The sequence below is a fragment of the Anabrus simplex genome, chromosome 11 (assembly GCF_040414725.1).
Source record: "Anabrus simplex isolate iqAnaSimp1 chromosome 11, ASM4041472v1, whole genome shotgun sequence".
NCBI lineage: Eukaryota > Metazoa > Arthropoda > Insecta > Orthoptera > Tettigoniidae > Anabrus > Anabrus simplex.
Window position 1 is genome coordinate 10,340,886 of NC_090275.1, and position 24,261 is coordinate 10,365,146.

The following is a 24,261-nucleotide window of genomic DNA, read 5'->3' on the forward strand; positions in this document are numbered from 1 at the left end:
GTGTAGCAACTGGTTAAGTCCCAGCTCAGGGTTACAAATGACGACCTCAACGGAACCTACAGCAGAGAAAAAGGGCTTCAGTGCAGAGTTGATGGCAGAAAGGGCAACCCAGCATTCGGGTTGACTAAAAGGTATCTTTATCCAAGTTGGAAGCAGATATCAGCCATAGCATCTGTGCCTCAGAGAGGCAGCTACAACAGCGGCCAAGGGCAGCACATGAATAGCCTAAAATAGCATTGATGAAGGCAATGGGGGAAAACCTCAATTAACTTTCCGCAGGATATCACAAATGAATCGCAGTCATGACTGGACCAGCCGAAAAGCAGAAACCTATGATGGTAATTTGCTTTACGTTGCACGGACGCAGATAGATCTCACGGCGATGAGATAGAAAAGGGTTAGGAGTGTAAAGGAAGCTACTGTGACTTTAATTAAGATACAGTCACAGCATTTGCCTAGCATGAAACTAGGAAACTAGAAAACTATCCTCAGTGCTGAAATGCTTGTTACCACCGATGCCTTTTCAATGGGCACTTTAAGTATTTATCACTGGCACACCCCACGGTGCTGGTAATGTGGAAGTCTGCAAGAGAGCAAGATTTCAGTCATTGCCAAGTCGCATGACGCGCTGACATGCATTCTGAACAGAGAGTTACGGGACCATGACATGAAAAGCTTGAATATAGTCCGCACTACATTTTTAGAAGCAATATTTCGCAAGAAATAGTCGAAGTGGTATTCGGAATTAAGCGGTACTTACGAGGGGAACTTCGCTCGGTGAAAGAGGGGTCGGCTTATCCGTAGGCACTCAACCGTTTCTGGCGTAGTTTACATGTCTTTTAGCGTGTAGCGAGTTCAACCAACGCTTTTGCCAGACATAAGCAGATAAATGAAACAAAAAATCACTCGGATTTGAACACGGGATGCAAAAGTGTGAAACCGCTATGCCACCGTGTCAGTTGAACTTGTTCTGCTCTAAAAGATACATAAAGTAAGTTGGAAATCTTGACCGTAATTTTCTCAGAAAGGGTCAGGTGTCTACGGATAACCCGAAACATGTGTTCGCTTATTTCGGCCTCTCTTTCGCTAAGCGAAGTTTCTGGAAAATTGGGGTGTTACACTTGACGGCTTCCCCTCGTTAGAATACCACTTATCAGTGTCATTTACCAGAAACCACTTAGACTTGGCATTTACGCAGTATTTTCAAGGTATTTGAGACTTGGCATGTTGTGTGTAGATTTGGCCTGGTCTTACGGCCTGATGCCAACCCTATGTGCATGCTTCTGTGGTGGTTGGTAGTGTAGTATGCTGTGTATAGGCCTCAAGTTAGAGGAACACACCATATAAAGATAAAACCCCAGACCCAAGCTGGAACTGAACCTGGGGCCCTCTGAACATTCAGCCAGGGAGCCAGATAAGACTCATCCTGCCACTGTAGTCCTAAAATTCAATTCTTATGTGCGAATTTCCATTACTGAATACTACAAGGATTAAAACAACATGCAAGCTGAGTCCTTATGGGAGAAGTCTTGTGCAGATAGTCTATCTATCAAAACACCGAGCTTTCAGAAACAAGCAGGAGTTTCTTACCTTTGTAGCAACTCTCTTAGCAACACGAATGATCTCCTTAGTAGGATCATCTAATCCTAGAGGCTCCTTGAAGAAGGTAAAGTTGTCTAGAGTTAGGTCTTCACCAACCACTGAAAAGAGAACAAGGGGAAGATGACAACCACCAAAATGAGGATATAGCAAGTGGAATTTTTAATAAAAGAATGTCTAATAAGAAACAGATTTTTATTCACCATCACAAACAAGCATCAATAAATAAGCAATGCAAAAAATATAAGGAAACAACCGTTTGACGGTGATTGTTGTTTAAAGGGGCCTAACATATAGGCCAACAGCACCTGTATTCTAATAATGGTTTAATATTTCCAAGGAACCAAATACTGTATGTCTTAAACCAAGGAAACACCAAGAGTCTGTGTCAAATGGAAAGCGTTCTCATCTCGAGAGGCTTTTAGGAACTTTCCGAGCAAGCAGCTGCTTTGTTGTCGCATTGTCTTGTGCTCTGTGGAAAAATGCACAGCATTACATTTCACTTGCGCCAGGCAGACAAACAACTGCAGTGGAAACTGCTTCTACGTTGACACACACTACAGTGGAGACTTGTAATATAGTGATATTATGTGGCATTCAGAGGCCAAGGGCAGGACTTTCTAGTTGACTCCCATGGGCGACTTGCATGCCTAATTTGTGGAATTAAGGCATAAACCCTAAAATATTGTATATATAAATATTATTTATCTTCATTCCAAAGCTGCCGCCCATGACCCCTGCAGGTTTTTACATAATGAAGCATAAGGCCACCTGGACGTGCAAAGTGATCAGAATTCCACATTTTTTTCCACTTTGTTGAACAGAGTAAGCTATCCTGAATCAAAAAAATATGTGAATGTTCCTCCAACAGAAATTTAAATTAAACGGCTATTTAAACATGGAGGGACCACTCAGCCGTTAGCTAAAATTACATATCTGAACCCAACATTTGAAAAATCCTTACATATACTTTTCTTACGAACCATCAGACCTAGAGCAATCAAACCTGGTATGTACACTTCTTTACCTGCCTTAAGCCCACCTGGTGGCCACGATCCTTAATGCATCGAGTGTATACAGAGGTGCCACCCTATGAAGCGGATTATCAGTAATTGCCCTTCGCCTCCGAGAAAAATTTTGAGTCAAGACCAAAGCATGCTCCTTCCTTCTCGATAATGGCATTGCTTTTGCCCTTCCCTCTAGCAATCTATTCAAAAGTATATCATATTACCAAATAACATATGCACACAACCTGTTAGTTCTGTGATAAAACATTCCTTGTAGCTTGTGTCTCACGCAGCAGCTGCTTTTCAGTGTAGTTTTTCTTGAAGCATCCTTCCCATTGTGATGATAGTTTCGTCTTCTAAACCATAAGCAATTCCAATGCAGATGTGCTTAATGTAGGCCTCACTTCTTTCTCAATCTTTCTGTCAACTGTCAGGTACACTTAACACAGCAAATTCAACATCACTAAAGGATTTATCGTGGAGAAGAGCAGGACCTGAGCTCCTTAATTCACAATAAATTTTACAATGCTTATGGGTAGGAAAAGGAAGTCAATATCGAATAAGTATCGTTTCCAATTCACAAGCATGGAAACAAGGATGATTTAGAAGAAAGACTCGAAAGAATTGAACATTTTTCCTTCTTTCCTTTTCTTTCACACAAAATTATTTTTTCGTGATAATGTCAGCTTTTCCATAATAATTTCCCCTTTGACCGTAATTCAGTGATCGTAAGGTGAAATAAGTAATAATTACAATCCATAATAGTTGGCACCTCTGTGTATATAGTCCGACACTGTGGTTAGTTGGTTCGCGTCGCGTTGGTTGGAAAAAAATTCACCGAGAATGTTGGCTGACAGGTTAGGACAGATAGGCAGTGGTATACAATTTCATACCACCAGACTGTGTCAAAAGCCTGGATTCAATTTCAAACCTCGATACAGTGTTCATATGACGTGAGGGTATATACACTGTTCATGGCGATGAACCCATCGGATGGGGACGTTAAGCCTTCAGCAGAGTAGGCTACGTGCCAACGCTGGGTTTCACCCTATCCCAACATCATCATTCCACATCCGGACGCACAGATTGCCCACGGGCGACAAATAGCAGTACTTGTATCAGGCGAGCTAAAGATGTTCTCGGATACCATCGGCATTAAAGGCCGTAACGATTAAAAAAATAATAAAATAATAAATAACTGCCCCGTGTGGGGATTTACCAGTTACCTCCATCGGCGCGTCCCATTGGAATTGGGGAAGCTCGCTGGCTCTGCCGCCAGCAGTCGGAGGGTAGTAGGGAAATAAAATACCACCGTGAAAAAAGAACTGGTCCGTTGCCTAGGTTACGGCGAAGAATGGTAAATGAACAGAAGCCAGAAAACATCTTGAGGCAACCTCTAGGGCTAACAACCCTAGTTGTAAAAGGATGGGTACCTGTCCAAAGCAAAGTCAAGTCAAAAAGCATGATGGCACAACATTTCAAGAAACATACCCCAGGGGGTAAATCTACGGATAAATCCCTCGTCGTGAACGCCACGGCGCACGAGTCTCATTCGGATTCTGGGGGAGACTCGACATCATGCAAGAGACGAGTCGGAGCGTCTCGGTGTACCCTGAAGAGTCAAAAACTCAGGCCAAAATCTAAAACCATTCTAGCAACTTTCAACTTAAATTCACTTACACAAACTGGCAAGCTGAAAACCCTCACCAAAGCTCTTCACGAAAATCAGATATCCATAATGGCCCTACAGGAAACAAGGTACCCAGTTGAAGAGATTTTTGAATCCGAAGGCTACCGATTTTTCAAGAGCAAAGCGCAAACAGGAATCCTCAATGGAGCTGTGATGCTTGGAACCGCGTTTGCTGTTAGAACCAAGATTCTTAAATCGGTTGTAAATTTCGAACCTGTGAATGACAGATTGTCTATACTCACAATTAAATGCGCGAACAAAACCTACGCCCTAGTTAACGCACATGCTCCTACAAACGATAAGAACAAGTCTGATCCAGACGAAGTTGATAATTTCTGGGACCTACTGGATGAAAAATTAAACAAAATCCCCAAACACCATGTCAAGCTTCTTTTGGGTGACTTCAATGCCCAACCAGGTCGTGAACAGAAGTACAAGAACGTTATAGGAAATTACCCTGCTCACAAAAGAACCAATCCCAATGGCAAAAGACTGGTGTCCATTTGCGAAAATCACAACCTGCAGGTCATGCCGACCCACTTTCGCCACCTACCCAGAAAGCAAATGACTTGGCGTTCTCCCGTCCTAACTCTCGGAGACTTCCAAATTGATCATGTTGCAATCTCCAGGAGAAACAGCCCTGAGATTATGAATGTCAAGGTAAAGAAAGGCATCAATGTGGCCTCAGATCACTATATGTCTCTTATCAAATTCAAACCAATTCCCGCAAACACAAGGAAGACAACCAAACAGATCACACGCTTCGACAATGATAAACTTCTGCAAAGGGTCGAGGAGTTCCAGGAGAAGGCTAGACCAAATGACTGTGACTTTAACAACGCCAAAAGTCTCCTTGTTGAGGCCGCCAAAGACATTGCAGAAATCAAGAGAAGCAAAAAGCATGCCTGGTGGAATGGTACTGCGAATCAGTCCTCCAAGAAAGACTCAATCGTGGAAACAGTACTACTCTACGAAATCAGAAAATGATAGGGAAACCTACAAAATCCAACGTGCCCAAGCAGCTAGGGTATTCAGAACTGAGAAACGTAAATACGAAAAATCTCTCATTGAAAAGATAGAACAAAACTTTAGGAAGAATGAAAGCAGAGAGTACTACAGGGCCTTCAAACGCAAACAAACTCACTGGCTATAAACCACCATCTCTATGCTTTGAGCGAAAGGACGGCACACTGGCGACGTCAAATGAAGAAAATTGCAGAATTCTGGCAGACTACTTCAAGAATTTACTTAATTGCTCTAAACCGCAAAGCCCCATTGAGACCAAAGAACCCTTACTCAGGTACCCAGATTCCAGACCACCCGACAGAGATGAAATCAAGCACCACATTGCCCGTCTCAAAAATAACAAAGCGCCGGGGGAAGACTCAGTAGTAGCAGAACTATGGAAATATGCCCCAGAGGAATAACTTGATATCTTGCAAAAGCAAATAGAAGAAATTTGGAAAAAGGAGACCCTACCCGAAGATTGGAAAATAGCTTTGATCCATCCATTACACAAAAAAGGCAGCATGAAGAACATCAACAACTAAAGAGGAATATCTTTGCTACCCGTGACTTACAAAATTCTATCACATGCCATCCTGGAGCGTTTGGAAGCACAAGTCGAACATCAAATAGGTGAATACCAAGGAGGGTTCAGAAAAGGTCGCTCAACAGCCGAACAGATCCAAAAACTCAAAACGATCATCAGATATTGTACACTAAGGTCCAAACAGTATGTGTCTGTCTTTGTGGACTTTAAGAAAGCATACGACTCCATTGACCGGGAAGTCCTGCTAAACATCTTAAATGAATTTGGACTTGATTTAAAACTGCTGGCTTTAATTAGAGCCACCCTGACCGATACAAAATCCAAGGAGAAGTTCCACGGATGTCTCTCCCATTCCTTTGACATCAAAACAGGAGTCCGACAAGGTGATGGGCTATCCCCGATACTCTTCAACTGTGTTCTTGAAAAGATCATCAGAACCTGGCGGGTGAGATTACAGGAAACCAACTACAGTGCATTGAGAATAGGAACCAAATCCAAGGGGACCGCAACAGACTGCTTAGCATTTGCCGATGATATTGCTGTTCTCTCAAACGACATAGAAACCGCTAGAGCTCAAGTTGAAATTTTAAAGGAAATTGCCGAACAAACTGGTTTGCAGATATCGTTTGAGAAAACGCAAGTAATGACTAACATCAAAGAGGCTCCACCAAAACTCCATACGAAATACGGGGACATCACCCGAGTAGACAAATTCAAATACCTGGGTGAGATAATCATGAAAAATGGACTGAACAGAGAAGCACTTCAGGAGCGAGTACACAAACTGGAAATAGCCTACCAAACATCCCGCACAATCTACAACAAAAAATGCCTTTCCCAAAACACCAAGATACGTCACTATGAAACAGTTCTGAAGCTAGTAATTCTATATGCAGCCGAAACCCTGTCTCTAAATGCCAACAAAGGACTCCTTGAAGAACTGGAGAAAAAAAGAACGCAAAATTGTGAGAGGAATCTTGGGATCAAAGTACAGAAATGGAATCCATGAAAAGAGATCCAACGAGGAAGTCTACAGCAAAATAGAGAAAATTACCGACTCAATCAGAAAAAGACGGGCACGATTTTACGGTCATCTGAAAACAATGGACGGAAGAAGGTTAACTAAAGAAATCTTTCACTTTTGTGATTCAAACCCCAAAACCACAATTCCCTGGTTTAGAAATACCAAAGAAGACCTGCACAAATGCTACATATCTCAGCTGAAGACGCCCTTAACAGAGATCTCTTCCGCAAGAAAATATTGACGAACGGGCAAAACCGAGACGAACAACCGAAGAGAAGACGGTGCCCCTTGGACAGAGGAGCGCAAGCAGGCCCACTCACAAAGAATGAGGGAAATTTGAGCTCTAAAGGCCAAGTTCAGTGTCAAATGCAACAAGACTTAACGTGGTCCTTGATGGCCCCAGCAAATTATATATATATAAATAATTGCCTTAAAGCTACCAGGAAGACTGACGAAAAGTACAGTTTTCCTTTAAATGTAAATAGCATGGCATTATTAAACATCTACACATTTTGGAAGGAAAAAAATATATTTTTTTGAGAGCCGATTTCAATAGGGTGAAATACTTTATGGATACATTTTTTTAAGTGTTTATTGTAGATTCTAGTATTAACTTGCACAAAATACTGAGAGACATAGTTGGTATTACGCATGTACTTTGTCCCAGTTGATGGTTAAGGAACAAATAGTTTCTTAAATATGAACCTTTAAAATGCACCCAAAACCTGCATGTCTTACCTTTTGCTATTTCAAATAATGAAAACTAGGTTTTGTAAAACAAGTGATATTTCATACTGTAACTACTTTCAAGGGGGCTCACTCCTGCTAAATCTTATCTTGTTTCAACTTGGAGTAATGTTGCTGTTAAAGGATGCAGGTGAAATTTATATAGATACCAGCTTGTTGGTGATGATGATAAAGCCCAATAAAAACTTAGCATTTCATTGAGAGAAATTGTACCACCTGATACTCTGTCATTTCTTAACACTAGGGGTAATACATTCGTTATATATTTAACCCTAGATAATGTTAATTAAAAAGCCTCCGTGGCTCAGACAGCAGCGCGTCGGCCTCTCACCGCTGGATACCATGGTTCAAATCCTGGTCACTCCATGTGAGATTTGTGCTGAACAAAGCGGAGGCGAGTCAGGTTTTTCACCGGGTACTCCGGTTTTCCCTGTCATCTTTCATTCCAGCAACACTCTCCATTCTCATTTCATAGCATATATCAGTCATTAATATATAACTTTGAGAGTGGCGACCCCATCGTACTAATAGCCTATATATGGTTCATTCATTACATCCCTGACCCGGTCAAAGACCGGAAAACACGTAGGTTTTCATTTTCAATGTTAATTAAACTGTTGAGTATAAACCCTAACTCACCCACAACTTATCAAATTTCCCTTGGAAAGTGAAAATGAGTCTTGTTATATACTTATTACAGAAAGCGTGTATACAAAGTCCTAAGGTCTCCCTATTTTTTTCCTCCCTTTAAAATGGCAGGAACAGGAACAATTTTAAAACACAAGTAAATGACAGAAGAGCATCTTCTGGCTCAAGAAACCCACAAGGCAGCAGCTGCTAGTAAAGATATTTCAGATACTTCAAATGGTGACCTTCAAGCTCCAAGAACGGCATGTAATCATCCGTTTTCTTCACCTGCACGATGTCTTACCAATTGAATTCCTTGTCAATTGGGCGAGCAAGCTGTCATGGTATCGCTGTTGGAGAAAAAAACGTGCAGCACTGTGACTTGCCACTGAAGAAATTTTGAGTCATTGCAATGCTGAGCAAATGATGGTGGCCATGTTTTGGGACAGTGAAGGTGACATTCTCACATATCGCACACCCAATTGCATGACAGCCATCACAGCATCGAGAGGGACTATGTGAAGAAGTGACAGTTTTGATCTAAATACTTTTTGAGAAAATAATAGGGAGACTTAAGAACTTGAACACACCTTGTATTGGATATCTAATACATTCAGGGGCACTAAAGTTGAATGAAGGTCAAGATAGAACAGCAATACTCACAGTTCTCGATTACTTCCCGATTTGAGCGAACCTTCTTTCCGAGCGGAGTGTAGTAATAGATGTCGGCCATCCTCTTAAGCCCTGAAGAATCTGAAGTGTTACGATATACCAGCTCACGCTTCCAGCCTGAAAGAACACAGGTCAAAGAACATGTTTAAAATAAAAGGGAAGAGGTGCCACAGGACACATTGTAACATCAAATAACTCCTCTACAAATAGTTTCTTTGTAAAAAAGCATCCACCCACAGAAATAATAAATACAGAAAGTCATGTAATATTATACTTAAATGTTCAAACATTGATCGAGTTTGAAAGAGTAATCCTGAGCTTGCACACACTTCATTACGTACTGTTCTATCACATGGTAAATATATCAACATTATCCTCGCCTTATTCTGGACTGCAAATCATATAAGCAGTTGTTGGGAGAAATGCTGTTACCTCTTTATAAAAAAAAAAAAAAAGAGAGAGAGAGAGATTTTTGTACCGTTGGAAACATCACGAGTTCATACACTTTCTCTATACTGATATGCTTTACTTTGTCCATTGTGGCAACCCGTATTTTAGTATTTTAGTTTGGCGTAACCCTCAAATGAGACCGATTACGACAACCCTCAGTTCACTTGCATACCGTAAAGCTCACAGAGCATGAAACCTATAAGGTACAGTGTTGTAACCCACAGTTTTCTATCATGCTCTGGCAAGCATACGGCAGGCAGTTGTGGATTTCATCAAACGTTTGTCAGCTGAGCCTTCGCTTTACTACAGGTGTAGATCACAAAGAAAGTATCTTCAATTTGAGGATCACAGGATGTATTAACATCATTGCCAAGCAGAAAATATCCCATCTGTTAGGGACAAGGTTTACAGAGTTTCAGCATAGGGATCCATAATACAAAGAAGGAGAAATGCGCATTATGTACGGCTGACAAAGAAAAGGAGGACCACACAGCTCAGGAAAACAAAGAACATAGATGTCATGTGAAGGAGGAGAAAAAAAAAAAAAAAGCATTTTTGAAAGATCAGAGCCCATTGTGATAGCTGCCCAGAGCAGAAGGACAGGCAACTTTTAGTGACTATTTACTCATTCATGAAAACTATCAGTTCATGTTGAGAAAGACGCTGTTAAGTATCTTTTGCCTGGGCATAGGTACATGCCTGTTGACTCGATGTATGCATGTACTGAATCTGCATGCTGGGCTCCATCTAAATGGGCAAAAATTCTCAATAACAGTAGCACAAAGCCACAGCCTTTCTTTGTCAGGGTTCTCACTTTCAAGCTGTTTAATGGCTGGAAGAAAGTACAAGTTTACGTGCTGCCAAATGGTAATATAGTTTCCAATGATGGAAAGTGTTTTCTAATTCCGCAGCAATAGGAGACAACAGATTAAAAACCAGAATCCATGTTTAAAAGCAACGTGCTCATTTGCGAGTGATGCACGGGGCATAATAATGAAACTGCACAACACAAGACAGACTGACCAACCAGGTTAACATTCGGCATGCGTGCGCAGAACAGATCACGATTCCAACTGTGATATATCTAATGTCTCTGTGCATCAAAGATGCGATTCCTTCCCGATATCATGAGGAATATCGGGGGATATGTCCCCGATCACCTGATGGAAACAGACGAAGATGATGAAGTCGATAACATTGCCGAGTGATAACTAGTTCACTATATGTGAAAGTGTGCGCGAACATAATCCTGCATGTGCCCTCTTTCACAACCTCCCTTTGAATTCTATATTGTGTGTAATATAATTATAAAGCTAATGTTGCTCTAATGTACAACATTGTTTAGTGCCTTAACCTTTTAAGTGCCGAGTTACCAGTTGACTGTTTGGTACCTCAGTGCTGAGTTTTTTCATTCGTATGCAAAAAAATTTGTAGAAGCTTCAACTTAAAATGTTTATAAATATTGGTTGTTTATAAATCTAAATGCAAATGGAAAATCCTACACTTATGTTCAATATTATTTTGAGAGAAAACAAAATTACACTTATGTGCCCATGCGTGCATTATCTTTATAGAAAGTAAAGTGCCCAAAATAATATTATTTCCTAAAATCTGTAGGCAACTACCGTAATACATGTAACTTCTTAGAAGTATATAAGCTGATATTTTAAAATACTTTCCAAACCTGGAATGTGGTGATAGTCAAATGTTTTCTACTTGTTGTTTGTGATGCCGATTTGTTCATTTATCTGCACCAACTCCACTGGCACAAAAGTTTCTAAAAAATCAATGATTTTCGGGTTGTTATCAAACACTACTTGGCCCTAAGAGCCTGTCACAGTTACCTGAAACTCTGGTGAAGAAAAGTAATCCATCCGCCACGAAATTAGCGATAAAATAGCTTTTGTACTCACCATGTTTTTCTTCTTTTGTTTAGAAGGAGGCTCTGTTTCTCATATACAATATATTCGGCACTCTCTCTATCACTCTCACTTTCAAAATCGCTTAACAAATATTTAAAATGATTATCTCCATCATCACTTTCCACTGTGGTTAATAACTGAAAGATTCAGTGATCCAAAATAACATCGCTGCAAGAGCAATTACAGTAAATTGTTGTTCCCCCATGTTTGTTTACATCACAGATGAACTCCACAGACATCTACAAAAGGCTCTGCAAGTTACTTCTACATAATGCCCAACAGATGGCAGAACATGTCAGAGATAAAATTCGCACTCGAAAGTGAACCGGGAAATTCAAAAAATTTAAAATTCTCGCGCGTCTATAAACGGGCGTAGCAGTGGTGGACCGGCCGTGTTAGCCCGTCTATAGGCAGGCGTAGCACTCATCGGGTTAATCCATAAATAAAGAAACCATTATTTCATTAAAACTATTGCCTCATTGGAAGCAACGCTTCACTGAAACTTGTCATTCTCCACCACCTATAAGGAGTATCGATAACGTTCGCGCATGCAAGTGTGGTAAAGTTTGTGGGTATGCCTGAAATAAATCAGATTTACTGATCAGTAAAATATGGTAACCCACATTTTGAGGGGGGGGGGGGGGGGGGCGCTTGTTAGCAATTTTGATTTTTAAATCACATTCTTTGTGTTGGACAGCATGCTAGGTACGTGGCAGGATTGTAAATAATACTTTACAAAGTTTCAATCTGTGTATGCTTTACGTCATTGTGTACTAATGATTTTGGTTCTCCTGCAAAATTTCATAAGTGCCTTTTACCTGACAATCGTTGATATGAAATAAAAAAAAGAACACATGAAAGCAAGAGGAAGCAAGAAAAGCAGGAGACTATAACAAACCTGGCAACTTAGAATATACACCTACAAAATCCTTAAGACGGCTTAGACAAGGAAGTGCAGTTTCGAAGAACTCAGCGTGGCGGGCTACGAAAATGTTCAAATTGAAATAGCCTCAATTACGGGGAACATTTTCAACATCATTTATCAGAAAGGTACGAGCTTATTTTCTTAATGACCGAATAAAGTGAGCGAAGTGCAGTCCTTGTTGCTATGCCACGGAGCGGGGAGCGATGAGATAAGCTGGGTGCGCCTGCCGGCCAACCGCTGCAGATGGGACCACTTCGCATCACTCCCAGTTCCACATCTATTTCCTCTCAGTTCCCTAAAAGCTTGTATTTACTTTCCAGCCTCACCAGGAAGTGTAGGATGAGAATAAAGCCAGTTAAAGATAGAAAAACAAAGTGACAGAAAGATGAACATGAATCCAGCTGGGAAAAGTCTACGAACACAGCATAAACACAGAATGAGAAAAGGAACGTCACGGAATATATTAGTAACAGAAAGTACAAACAAGAGATGAATCTCAAGTCCTATGTAGAAAGACAGGAACATGAAATGGAAAACGATCAGATAAGTCTTTATGAGGCTTTCTTCTCACCCCACACTTCTCTCACCACGACAGAAGAGCTGTCAAGATGGCCCTTCAATGCCTTCCCTCCCGACAGAGATATAGAGTAAAACCTCGTTAATTCAAAGTCGTCGGGAAGCAAAAATCGGACTTCAAATTACCTGATTTCAAATTACCCACCAACTCGGAATTCAGAACTGCCAACCCTTACTGCGCCACAAAATATTCTAAGACCGTTACTGCATGCATTTAACCTTGATTCACAGTTTAAATCTCTCAAAAATTTATCCAACAAGATGCAATTACACTATTCAAATAATGCACTTGAATAAATCACTGACAAACATAACCTCACGCAACGAAAGGAAAAACACACTATTCAAAGACGAGCACAAATTATGCTGGCTCCCCTCCGCAAATCTTCATTGTTTTGGATTACTGTACTGTTTGAATTCTTTTAGATGCCGTGTACCTGCGTTGAAAGTGCCCGATGCCCTTAAAACATCATGGCTTACTGAGCTTACCAATGGCGAGGGGAGGAAGTCTCTTGCTTCCGTGTGCATTGCAACACAGTACTGCGACCCCTACCCTTGTGCGATTTTCTGGCTGGCACTTCTCTCCTTTAAAACCATAACTCCGTTTGGGCTCGGCATTTAAAAAAAATGCAGTTTCATCGCATTAACAATATTGCTCAGTGTGTGCAAATTGATTATATAAGCCACCATTTTTCGCCAACTATCGGCATCGTCACTGTTCATGGATTCTGCATCTCCGCACACTGCCTGCCATGTGATATTGTGGCGTTCCTTAAAACGCTAAATACAAAACAAATATGAAGCACGTCGTACACACACCAAAGTGAGTGAAAGTACGGAGAGCTACCTACTGCAGCACGTTCTGGAAAACGTGCTCTTTCATCACGCGGATAAATTTGGAATTTAAATTACTGTGTAAAATACTTTTTTTTTTAACCCATATGTGCCCACTGTCGACATTTGTCGACGTTAATATCTGAATATTGTCTATCTTATATCGGTAAAACTGAATAATATTTTTGAGGTGCATTGTTTACAGTTCATAGTTTGATACTTACTGCACAGCACAAAAACAAGAATCACTCGTTTTCGCGCCGTATCGTGTGGCTGCGTATGAAATATCATTCTGTATACACTCAAGAGGATGAAGCTTCCGTCGCGGTGAGTAATATTTTCTTATAATATTGTTACAGTTGAAAGTAAGATCGGACTTCTGCGTTAAACGTAATAACGAAACATGCATTTAACAGATTTTGAATTCATTTAAGGCTGATTTATAGTTGCTTTTGTCTAGCAGAACAAAAAATATCCACGTTGACATATGTCGACAGTGAGCGCGAATGGGACTGCCTCAGTACTGTTATACAATTTTCATTTATACTTCTCAGAGTGACCGTCGAACAGATCGTAATCATCCAAGAGGAATCAAAAAACATCCTTTATGCTAATATATACATAGAACAACCTGAAAATGCTTTCCATAGTGACGTGGATAGCGATGATGATGAGTAATGTGGAGATATAAACAGACTCTCTGGTAATCAACTCCGGGCTGATGCTGAACTAGTGTGTACAAAAATAAGTGAAAATGGTACAATGGTAATGCTGGAATGAAATACATAACAGTAATTCAGACAGCATGTATAATTCTGCATAATATGCACATGGGGAGCGTCGATCGATTAGATCAAAATGTATCTTGTGGTAAAGCTGCCAGGAAACAGTGCAAAAATGTAACGTTGGCCGCCACGTCGATTGCTTCGAGTCATTTCACTCACACTAAACCAGACTGGATGAAGAGAAACAGAGTGTAACCTGAAAACGCAGACTAAACTGTTATGAAATTCTACTCGTAGTTTTCCTTTTTTGCTATTTTCAGAGTGATCATACTTGCTCAAAATTTGGTATTGTGTGTATAACGAGTACTATAAACATACGAATATTGTCCTTTTGTTTTGAAACAGTATGCATTCTAAATTGAGACGAAAGTGTTCCTCATTTATGTTTTGAATCATGTTTTTTAAATATTTTCTGCTTATTCAACACTTCTGTGACTAATATTCACTAACTGATTAATTATTATATTCATATAAGCTTAAAATGCGAAGAAAAGTTCATTTTTTGAGCATGTCTCTTACGCTACCCGTTCATGCTCACTGTCGACATATGTCGACACTGTAAATCTCCGCGAAAATATGTTAATGAAACCTAAAATCATCATAAGCCTTTCATTTAGGTTACAAACAACTGTACTTATGAAATATATCACAATATTCCACAGAAAAATAATTTGGGCAGATATGGGTTAATGTAAAGGCTGTTTTAAATTAAGTCTGAATTTTGGTAATAAGACAGACATTGTCTTTCAAACAACGAATTATGTGCATTTCGAATTAAACAATTTAAATACCATACAAAACTGTCTCATGTTTCCGGGAACAAGAGCTGCTTCGATTTAGGTGGGATTTTGAATTAACCGATTTCAAATATCGAGGTTCTACTGTACACTTATTTACCACTATCAGGATAAATCCCTTCTACAGGTGATTTAAAATGTGAGAAATGATACCACATGACTGGTAAAAAGAACTGAATCTAACCTAACTGCTAAACTCTGAAAGTAATTTGTTTTTTAAGACAGAATATATAACAAAGCAAAACAAAAATACAGTACATATAAATCTGACATCCACACAGACCTACATTTAAGTACAATATTCATCTCTATACATTGTTCTATTTATGTCCAATATTTACACTTGTGAGCAACATTAGTCCTATTTTTTGGTGCCTTTCATATCACATTAGGAATATCACAGAGTGGAATAAATTCGTGCTCGCATCCACGAATGAATTAATACCAAGACAGGTGTTGGAGCAGCCATTGCCGCTGGAAGTCAAGGAGGAAATGAACTTCTGAGTCATTGCTATGGCCAGGAACATGAACGCATATGGGCAGTCCACTTCACAACCTATGCATCCGAGTAGAAGCGTAGTGTGTTCATGCACACAGCTCCCAAAATCATCCCATAATGTTCAGATGAAAGCAACGTGGCCCCATGCCTGTAGCTAATCAGCCACATGAATAGTATCTCAATATGTTCAATGTTTCTTTTTTTTTCCCTCTCAACTGAATGCTGTTGCAGTTGTAACCATACCTCAAAGCAGTATTGCAGGCTGGGCTGGACTACTGAACAGAAAACTGATTTCATACATCTGACTGAAAATCCCTGCAGTTCCTTTTTATTAAGCCACGTGATTTTAATGACTTTGGTACTACTTTATCCATATGTCTTCCAAATGATGAACCATTCTTTGGACTCTGAGCGACACCAAGATTGTTAATAATCTGTACACAGTTTAGGAGTGTACCCTGTAAGATAGAATCATCTTATATGAGAAAGTGATAAAATTACACCTGAATGGGTTTACATTCAGTGCGAATAATCTGCATCATATAAAGTTTGTTTAGGTCCTGCTGGAGCATCATTCATAACTTCTACAACCTTGAAAATTTTTGTCATGATTCGCTGTCATGCATGGCAGTAGTGATCACATTATTTATAAATAAAACAAACAGCAGGGATCCCAAGAGTGACCCATGAGGAAAACCTAAGGTTAGGGAGTATGGATTCAATGTCCAACCTTCATATTTACAGTACTTAATTTACTTTTGCAGGCATCAACTTATCACCAGTTGAGTGTTCTCAGATGCCGTATACTCTTATCCTGCGAGTCTTCTTCAGACATACCTCTCCTTTCCCATGGCTTTAGCTATTGTTCCTCTCCAGGTTTCCCTTGGTCTTTTTTTTTTTTTTGCTTTACGTCGCACCGACACAGATAGGTCTTATGGCGACGATGGGATGGGGGAAAGGGCTAAGAGTTGGAAGGAAGTGGCCGTGGCCTTAATTAAGGTACAGCCCCTGGTGTGAAAATGGGAAACCACGGAAAACCATTTTCAGGGCTGCCGACAGTGGCGTTCGAACCTACTATCTCCCGAATACTGGATACTGGCCGCACTGAAGCGACTGCAGCTATCAAGCTCGGTTCCTCTTGGTCTTCTCTCTCGTGGAAACCAGTTCAGCAAACACTGCGGCCACTGCTGTCCCACCATCCGTTAGACAAGTTCATTTCCACTTTCTTCCATGCTTTCAATGCTTTCCTTACTCTCTCCGCTATGGAGTTTCTTTATCTTTCACACCTTGAGCTGTCCTGCCACAAGCACTCTAATTACCTACAGTATTGCATAACCATTATAAAATACAGCAGAAGTCTGCTATAACGAGAACCTCATTATAACAACAGTTTTTGCCTGCCCCTTCAAAATTCCTATATTGCACTGTGCATTATCCTTCGGTTACAGCAAGAGCCCTATTGCTGACGCACGTTTTTACGTGCGATTGAGTGTGCAAGATTTTCTCCGTTACCGACATTTATGCACGCGGCGATGATGTTGCATCGATCGAACATCTTCAGTATCATTTCCTCGCTACGTCAACTGGCGTGCTCTCTTGTCGACATTCGGAGGCAATGTCGGAGTTGATCGGTAATACCCATCGAATGCTGCTCCGTAAATAAAAATGGAAACGAAAGAGAACATGTTTTCATAATACATGCGTAAATAACATGTCCCATAGCAGTTGTTAACTCTTAAAAGGTAAAGTAAATGACCGCTTCGTTTTAACGCTAAATACTGCAATTAAGTAAGAATGGGATACACCTCCAGATATAGCAGGGCGCATCATTGAATTCAGAGGTTAGTTCTATATTTTTTCCGAGTCTGATTAAATTTTGGAAAGGCTATCAACATGTTAATTTATAGTGAGAAGTTTATCATTTCTCTACTGGTGCTTGAAATATGTTTTCAGGATACATAAAGTACGGTTAAGTTAGGTTAGGCAACGCTGTTTGAATAAGAAAACTGAAGCGTTTGCCACGAAATGCGACTTTTGATATAGTTTTCTTGCTGTGTGCATTTACAAGCTCTCTCATCGACATTCAAAGGCGTTGTCGGAGTCTATTAGCAATGCCCGTCGATTGCTGTTCTCTAAATGAAAATTAAAATAAAAGAGGATAAAATGTTTTCGTAATAAATGTGTGAACAATGTGGCCGATAGCAGTTGTTAACTCGTTAGAAATAAAGGCTGAAGAAAACGACTGCGTAATTTTTAATGTTATATATTGGTTGTAGTGTCATACACAACCATTAACCCGGCTCAAGGGAGACAGGGTCATCTTCCCTATCCTTCACTTGAGTAATTCTTGTCTGGCGCACCCATATCCCGGGGGTGGGTATCCTCGACATCAGTAGGCCGGTGTGAAGGAGAGCTAAGTTCAGGCAGCGACTCAGTCTCACGGGGTATAACGTGGAACCCATGCCCAGGGTTAAGGGTGAAGACCTTAACAGCATCTTAGGCAGAGAAGGAGACCTTCAGAACTGCAAAGATGGTGGATGAGGCAACCCATCCTCTGTGGGGAAAATTAGAAGAGGAAACCACTGCCTTGTGGAGAAGAGGGATCTTCAAAGACTAAGGGAGTAAACCCCGAAAGAAAATCCTCAGATGTGTTAGGCTTAGCAAGTCAGCAGATGATTAAATTTGCACTTGCTTTCAACTATAATACAAGCCTCGGATGGAAGTTTAAAAATGGAACTGACAAGTCTCTGACTAAAGTTGCACAGTATGATGGTAATGCTGATGTTCGTGCAAGTGTTAGATCAGAGAACAAAACCTGATTTGGAACAAATATTTTAACAATGAATGGGGGAAAAAAGTGAATTGATTGACCTAATGGAGAGACGAAAACTTGACAACCTGGGATTAAGTGAAGTAAAATGGAAAGGGGAAGGAATGAAGAAACAAAGAATGGGGTACACCTTGTATTGGATGGGTAACAGCAAAGAGAAAATAAGTGGAGAGGGATATGTAGTGAATCACAATGTCGAACGAACAGCTGAAGTTGAGTATGTAAATGAAATAATTATAATAATGCACATACATGTACACCACAGGTGTATGCTCCACAGACAGGATGTATTGTGGAAGAAAAAGAAGAGTTCCTCAATGAACTGGAAACACACATCATTGAGGATGGGATCATGATAATGGGAGATCTGAATGCTCATGTGGGAACTGATAGAATGGGGTATGAGAATGTTCTGGGCCCACATGAATATGGCGATAGAAATGAAGATGGAGAGAAAATGTTGAACATTTGTATCAGAAATAACCTGATAATAAAGAACACAGGGTTTATCAAGAGGAATAGCAATTAGATCGGCTGATATGGTTGGGATGGACAATGTGGAACACTCATTGATTTTATAATAACAGACTGAGAATGCGGAAGATATGTCATGAATACAAAGATAATCCCCAGTGAAAGTATGGAAGGTGACCATAGATTATTAATTGTGGAATTAAAACAGATTATTAATTGTGGAATTAAAACAAGTAAACATCCCTAAAATTGTATTGAAGAAGAAACCAAAGATCAGGATTTGGGAATTGGAGGAGGAGGATAAAAGAATGGCATTCCAAGATTGTATAAAAAAGGAAGTGGCCTAACACGGAAATACAAAGTAGAGAAGAAGAGTGGGACAATTTGAGACAGACATTTGTGGAAGCAACAATTGAGGTATGTGGGAAAACCAAAGCAAAGGTTAAGGGAAAGGAGACACCGTGGTTGACAGACAAAATAAAAAAAGAAATAAAAGAAAGGAACAAGGTGAAGAAAGAAATGGATAAGGAAAAGCAAAAAATGTATCTGAGGATGAGAATAAGATAGAAAGGTTACATGTGGAATACAAAAGATTGAAACTACAAGTAAAGAGGAGTATCAAGGAAGAAACTGAGAAATGTTGGGGAGAGTTTACCAAGAAAAGTGAGCAAGATAGTCGAGGAAACCAGAAACTATTATACAGAGTAGTAAAAACGAAAAGAATAAATCAAGGCATTAGAGAGAGAAGATGGATTCATTGTACATGACGAAAAGGGTCTTTAGAAGGTGATGGCAAAGTATTTTGAAAAACTTTATAATGAGGATGACTGCTCGGAGGAAGACGGAGATAAGAAAATGGAAATAATGGATGGAGAAAAAGAAGAGAACCCGATAACATGGTTGGAACTTGAAAGGGCAGTGAAAGCAATGATCAAAGGTAAAGCAAGTGGAAAAGACGAATTCAATGCTGATATGATTAAGGCAGCAGGAAGCATTGGACTACAGTGGCTATACATAGCCCTCAATGCCATATGGAAGGATGAAAGAATACCTGAAGATTAGCAACAAGGAAGCATTGTACCATTGTTCAAAAAAAAGTAAATAGCAAGAAATATGAAAAATTATCCCCACAAGGGCTAAAAATAATGGAGAAAGTCATAGAAGACAAAAGACTGAGGGATATAATAGAAACACAGGGGAAGAACAATACAGCTTTAGACCAAATAGATCAACAATAGACTTGATATTTGTAGTGCGAATGATAATGGAAAAACACCTGGAAAGGAACAAAGAAATCATCTTCATATTTTTAGATTTGGAAAAAGCTTATGATACAGTGAAAACATGTATGGAAATGCCTACTGAAAAGGAATGTACAAAAATCATTAACAAGATAAAAATGTTGTATCATGATAGTAAAAGCAGTGTACAAGTGGGGAGTGGTGACTCTGAAACATTTCATACAAAAAAAAGTCTCAAGCAAGGAAGTGTACTGTCACCATTGTTGTTTATTACACTGATGGATGAAATCATAAAAAGTGCAAAACAGAGTATCAGTAGTGATGAAGTGAATGCTTTGGTATTTGCAGATGATGTAGTGATTTGGAGAAAGGGAGAGAAGGAAGTACAAAGGAGACTGGACATTTGGAATGAAAATCTGAAGGAGTTTGGAATGGTAATTAGTGAAAAGAAAACTGTAGTCATGCACTGTGGAAAAGAGAAGCCAAGTGAACATAGACGGAGAACAGTTAGAGAATGTAGAACCGTTTACACATATGGGTATCATTATTAATGAAAGTAATGAAATCAACCCTGAAATTAATAACAGACTAAGTAAAGGTACAACATTTTATCATCAAGTCAGACAGCTTTTATGGGATGACAAATTCCCTTAGAGAACAAAATTAACATTATATAGACAGTATTTCATACCAATTGCAACATACGGACTAGAAACACTGGTAACTAATAAGAGACAAGATAGTAAGATCCAAGCAGTAGAAATTAAATTTTTAAGAACATCAGTTAAAAAGACAAGAAGAGATAGAACTCAAGATATTAAAATCAGAGAAGAGCCAAATATAGAACGGTTAGTACAGAAGATACAGAAAGCAAGAGAGATGGTAGCAAGAAGGAAATTTGTGTTCGCCGCATGTATTTCATTTCAGCTGTAGTTACTCTTCTCTCATCGCATTTCCTCAGGGTCCACACTTCACTTCCATAGCAAAGTACAGGTCTTGCCAAGGTTTTGTAGATTCTTGTACGGGTGTGTTTTTGAACTAATGATGGTCTAAAAACTTTACTGATGATTCCCAAACATCTGTTGAATTTGCAGATTTTCTCGAGTATGTCCATTTCTTCAAAGAAAGACAGTTTGTAGCCAAGGTATTAAAATCAATTATACTTTCCAAAATGTTATTTAAGCAGATCTTACTTGTTACTGGTTCCTTGCTGCAGAAAGCCATTATCTTAGTTCCCCCCCCTAGTTGCTTTACGTCGCACCGACACAGATAGGTCTTATGGCGACAATGGAACAAGAAAGGGCTAGGAGTGGGAAGGAAGCGGCCGTGGCCTTAATTAAGGTACAGCCCCAGCATTTGCCTGGTGTGAAAATGGGAAACCACGGAAAACCATCTTCAGAGTTGCCGACAGTTGGGTTCAAACCTACTATCTCCCGAATACTGGATACTGGCCGCACTTAAGCGACTGCAGCTATCAAGCTCGGTATTATCTTAGTTTTCTTAGGGGATATTTCCATGCAGTACTTTTCTGAGACTAGATTTAGATTATATATTGAACGCTGCAAATCATCTTCTGAGGTGGCGACCAGCACTAATTCATCTGCAAATAATATTGTGTCCAGCTCTAGATTGCTGTTAATGCAGATGGAACCATGTCTTGTTTCTCTAAATTCTCATATGAGAGCATTCATATAGATTGTGAACAGGAGGAGAAACACTGCAACCCTGTCTTACTCCTGTGTTTATTGCTTTCCACTCTTATAATTTATCATTGACCTTAACGGAAATCAAGTTATGTTTGTAAAGGTTGCTGATGTTCTGTACCATCTGTTTTAGGGTGTGATCATACATTAAAATATTAAGTAAGGTATTGCGGTTTACTTTGTCAAAAGCTTTTTTGAAATAGCTTCTCAAACCTCCCTATGATGTGAGGAGGAAGTCACTTCCTTCCGTCCACATTGCAGTAGTGAAAGACAGTGACCCTATCCTTGTAAGATATCCTGCCATGGCACTTCTCTCCTTTGTAGTCCATTTGGTCACAGTATTAAATAACAATGCAGTTCTATCGGCATTACAAATGCTTTGTGAATAAATTGCAAATACTGTTCAGTGTGTACAAATGGAATATATGAGCCACACTTTCTCACCAACTGACAGCAATAGCAGAGTTCACGGGTTCAGCTTCCCCCGCACACCGCCTGTCACATGACGTTGTGTTCCTTAAAACGATGAAGCCACCCGCTTGAACATTTAAACTCATGTCCCATCTTTACTGCCAGTTCATTCGCTTTCCCCTCAATAATCCCACCATCAACGGGATATTGTGTGCTCGAACATGCAGAAACCACTATCAATTCCACTTCCAAATCAGAGTGTTTAACTCCTCGAATGCGCATTCGCTTTTGCAGTATTTGCGCCATGCATTTTTTAAACTTCTAAGCTCTCAAGATTTTTTTAATATTCAAAGCCTGGATAGAGGGATTATAAAATTCTTGAGTTATTTCAGTTTTTGTATTTTTGACAACCTCCCTTATTATTTTCATCTACTTGTGCAGAGTCCTGGAAGAATAGTGATGTTCAGCCATCTTGTAATACAGTAACGAACACGCATAACCCTAACTAAAATACCATAATGAACAATAAATAACACAATAATAATAAAATATAACTACAAAGTATACAAGTCTATACTGAACCTTGTGTAAAATGAGCAACTACAAAAAGTAGTAAGATTTTGCTCAAACTAAGCAACTCCGAAGCACAAAATGAAAGTGCTGAAAGCAACCCCTGTGCAATATGGAAGACTCATTCTATCGTGATGCAGAGAAATTGTGAATTTAAATTATGCCGTACATACTACTTATAATAAAATGGGGGGAAAAAGTAAATTTGATAATGGGATAGACATTGTTCTCTGAATTACGAATTATACACACTTCGAATTAAATAATTCAAATTATATATAAAACCATACGACATGTTTCCAGAAAGGAGATATTCTTCGAATTTGGCAGGATTTTGAATTCAAGAGTTTCTACTGTACATAAGAGTGAAGAAATCGTTCTAGGAAAACTAATTAAAAAAGATAAAAGAGGTTCCATATTTTGAAGTCAAACAGAAGACAAACAGTTCTAAGGATTACAAAGCATTAACAATGATTAAAACCACACTACAGTTCCAGGCCAGCAAATTATAATTCAGCCACTTCCAGCAGATAATTTTAAAGGTTCCGAACAGCAAGTAAGGAATGTTGGTCAAATGCGAGGTGTTACTTAAAAGAGAATGAACTAGTTAATGTAAAACTGATGTAAGGTATTGTGTTGTTAGTAACAAATTTTTTTTTTCACAATAAATATTTCTTGCGCTCATAACTTATTACTTTTACTACTATGTCCCCTTTTTGTTTATATCTTCTGTCCTAAAACCATCTCATGGCTATATCTCTTATTGTGTTATCTCAGAAGCGACACTTATTTCTGAAAAGAAAAAAAAAAGCAGGACCTCGTATCAACAGTTTGACTGTGAATTAAATTTTGTTTTCCTGAAATTCGTCAGCATTTCAAAATCTCGGCCGTGGCCTTAATTAAGGTACAGCCCCAGCATTTGCCTGGTGTGAAATTGGGAAAACACGGAAAACCATTTATTTCAAAATCAAGCCACACTGATGTTCAAAATACTAAATATGGTGACAGTCAGAAAACTGCCTTTTAAAACAGTTTTTTCTTCCTCCTGAAAAGTTCAATTAATGCAAATATGAGGTATCAATTCTTAGCCATCTATACACTACATTAATTTCTGTTTCCTCCTCACCATATTCCATAGGCTTCCTAAAGGCAGGGTTGCTGAGATCAACATGGACTTTCTTCCCTCGCGCGGAAACTCCCGAGCTGAGGGGGCTACTGCTTGTAACATCGTCATTGGCAACCATGTCTGCTGGGTTACCTGCAAAAACAAAACCAACAACACAATCACAACAATTTCTTTTCTTACAATTTGTATTACATAGCATC

General features: G+C 39.5%; 1 protein-coding gene across 2 annotated transcripts in view; it reads right to left on the reverse strand.

Moving 5' to 3' along the window:
• The window catches only part of LOC136883282 (serine-rich adhesin for platelets), a 314,874-nt gene that overhangs the window by 195,831 nt on the left and 94,782 nt on the right, over positions 1–24,261 (reverse strand). For both annotated transcript variants that reach the window (XM_067155505.2, XM_067155504.2), the window contains exons 3-5: positions 24,062–24,193; positions 8,910–9,035; positions 1,591–1,700 (exon numbers count right to left, since the gene is read on the reverse strand). In XM_067155505.2, the coding sequence (XP_067011606.2) occupies positions 1,591–1,700; positions 8,910–9,035; positions 24,062–24,179 (354 nt within the window). In that variant the 5' untranslated portion in view covers positions 24,180–24,193. The remainder of the gene's footprint in view (positions 1–1,590; positions 1,701–8,909; positions 9,036–24,061; positions 24,194–24,261) is intronic.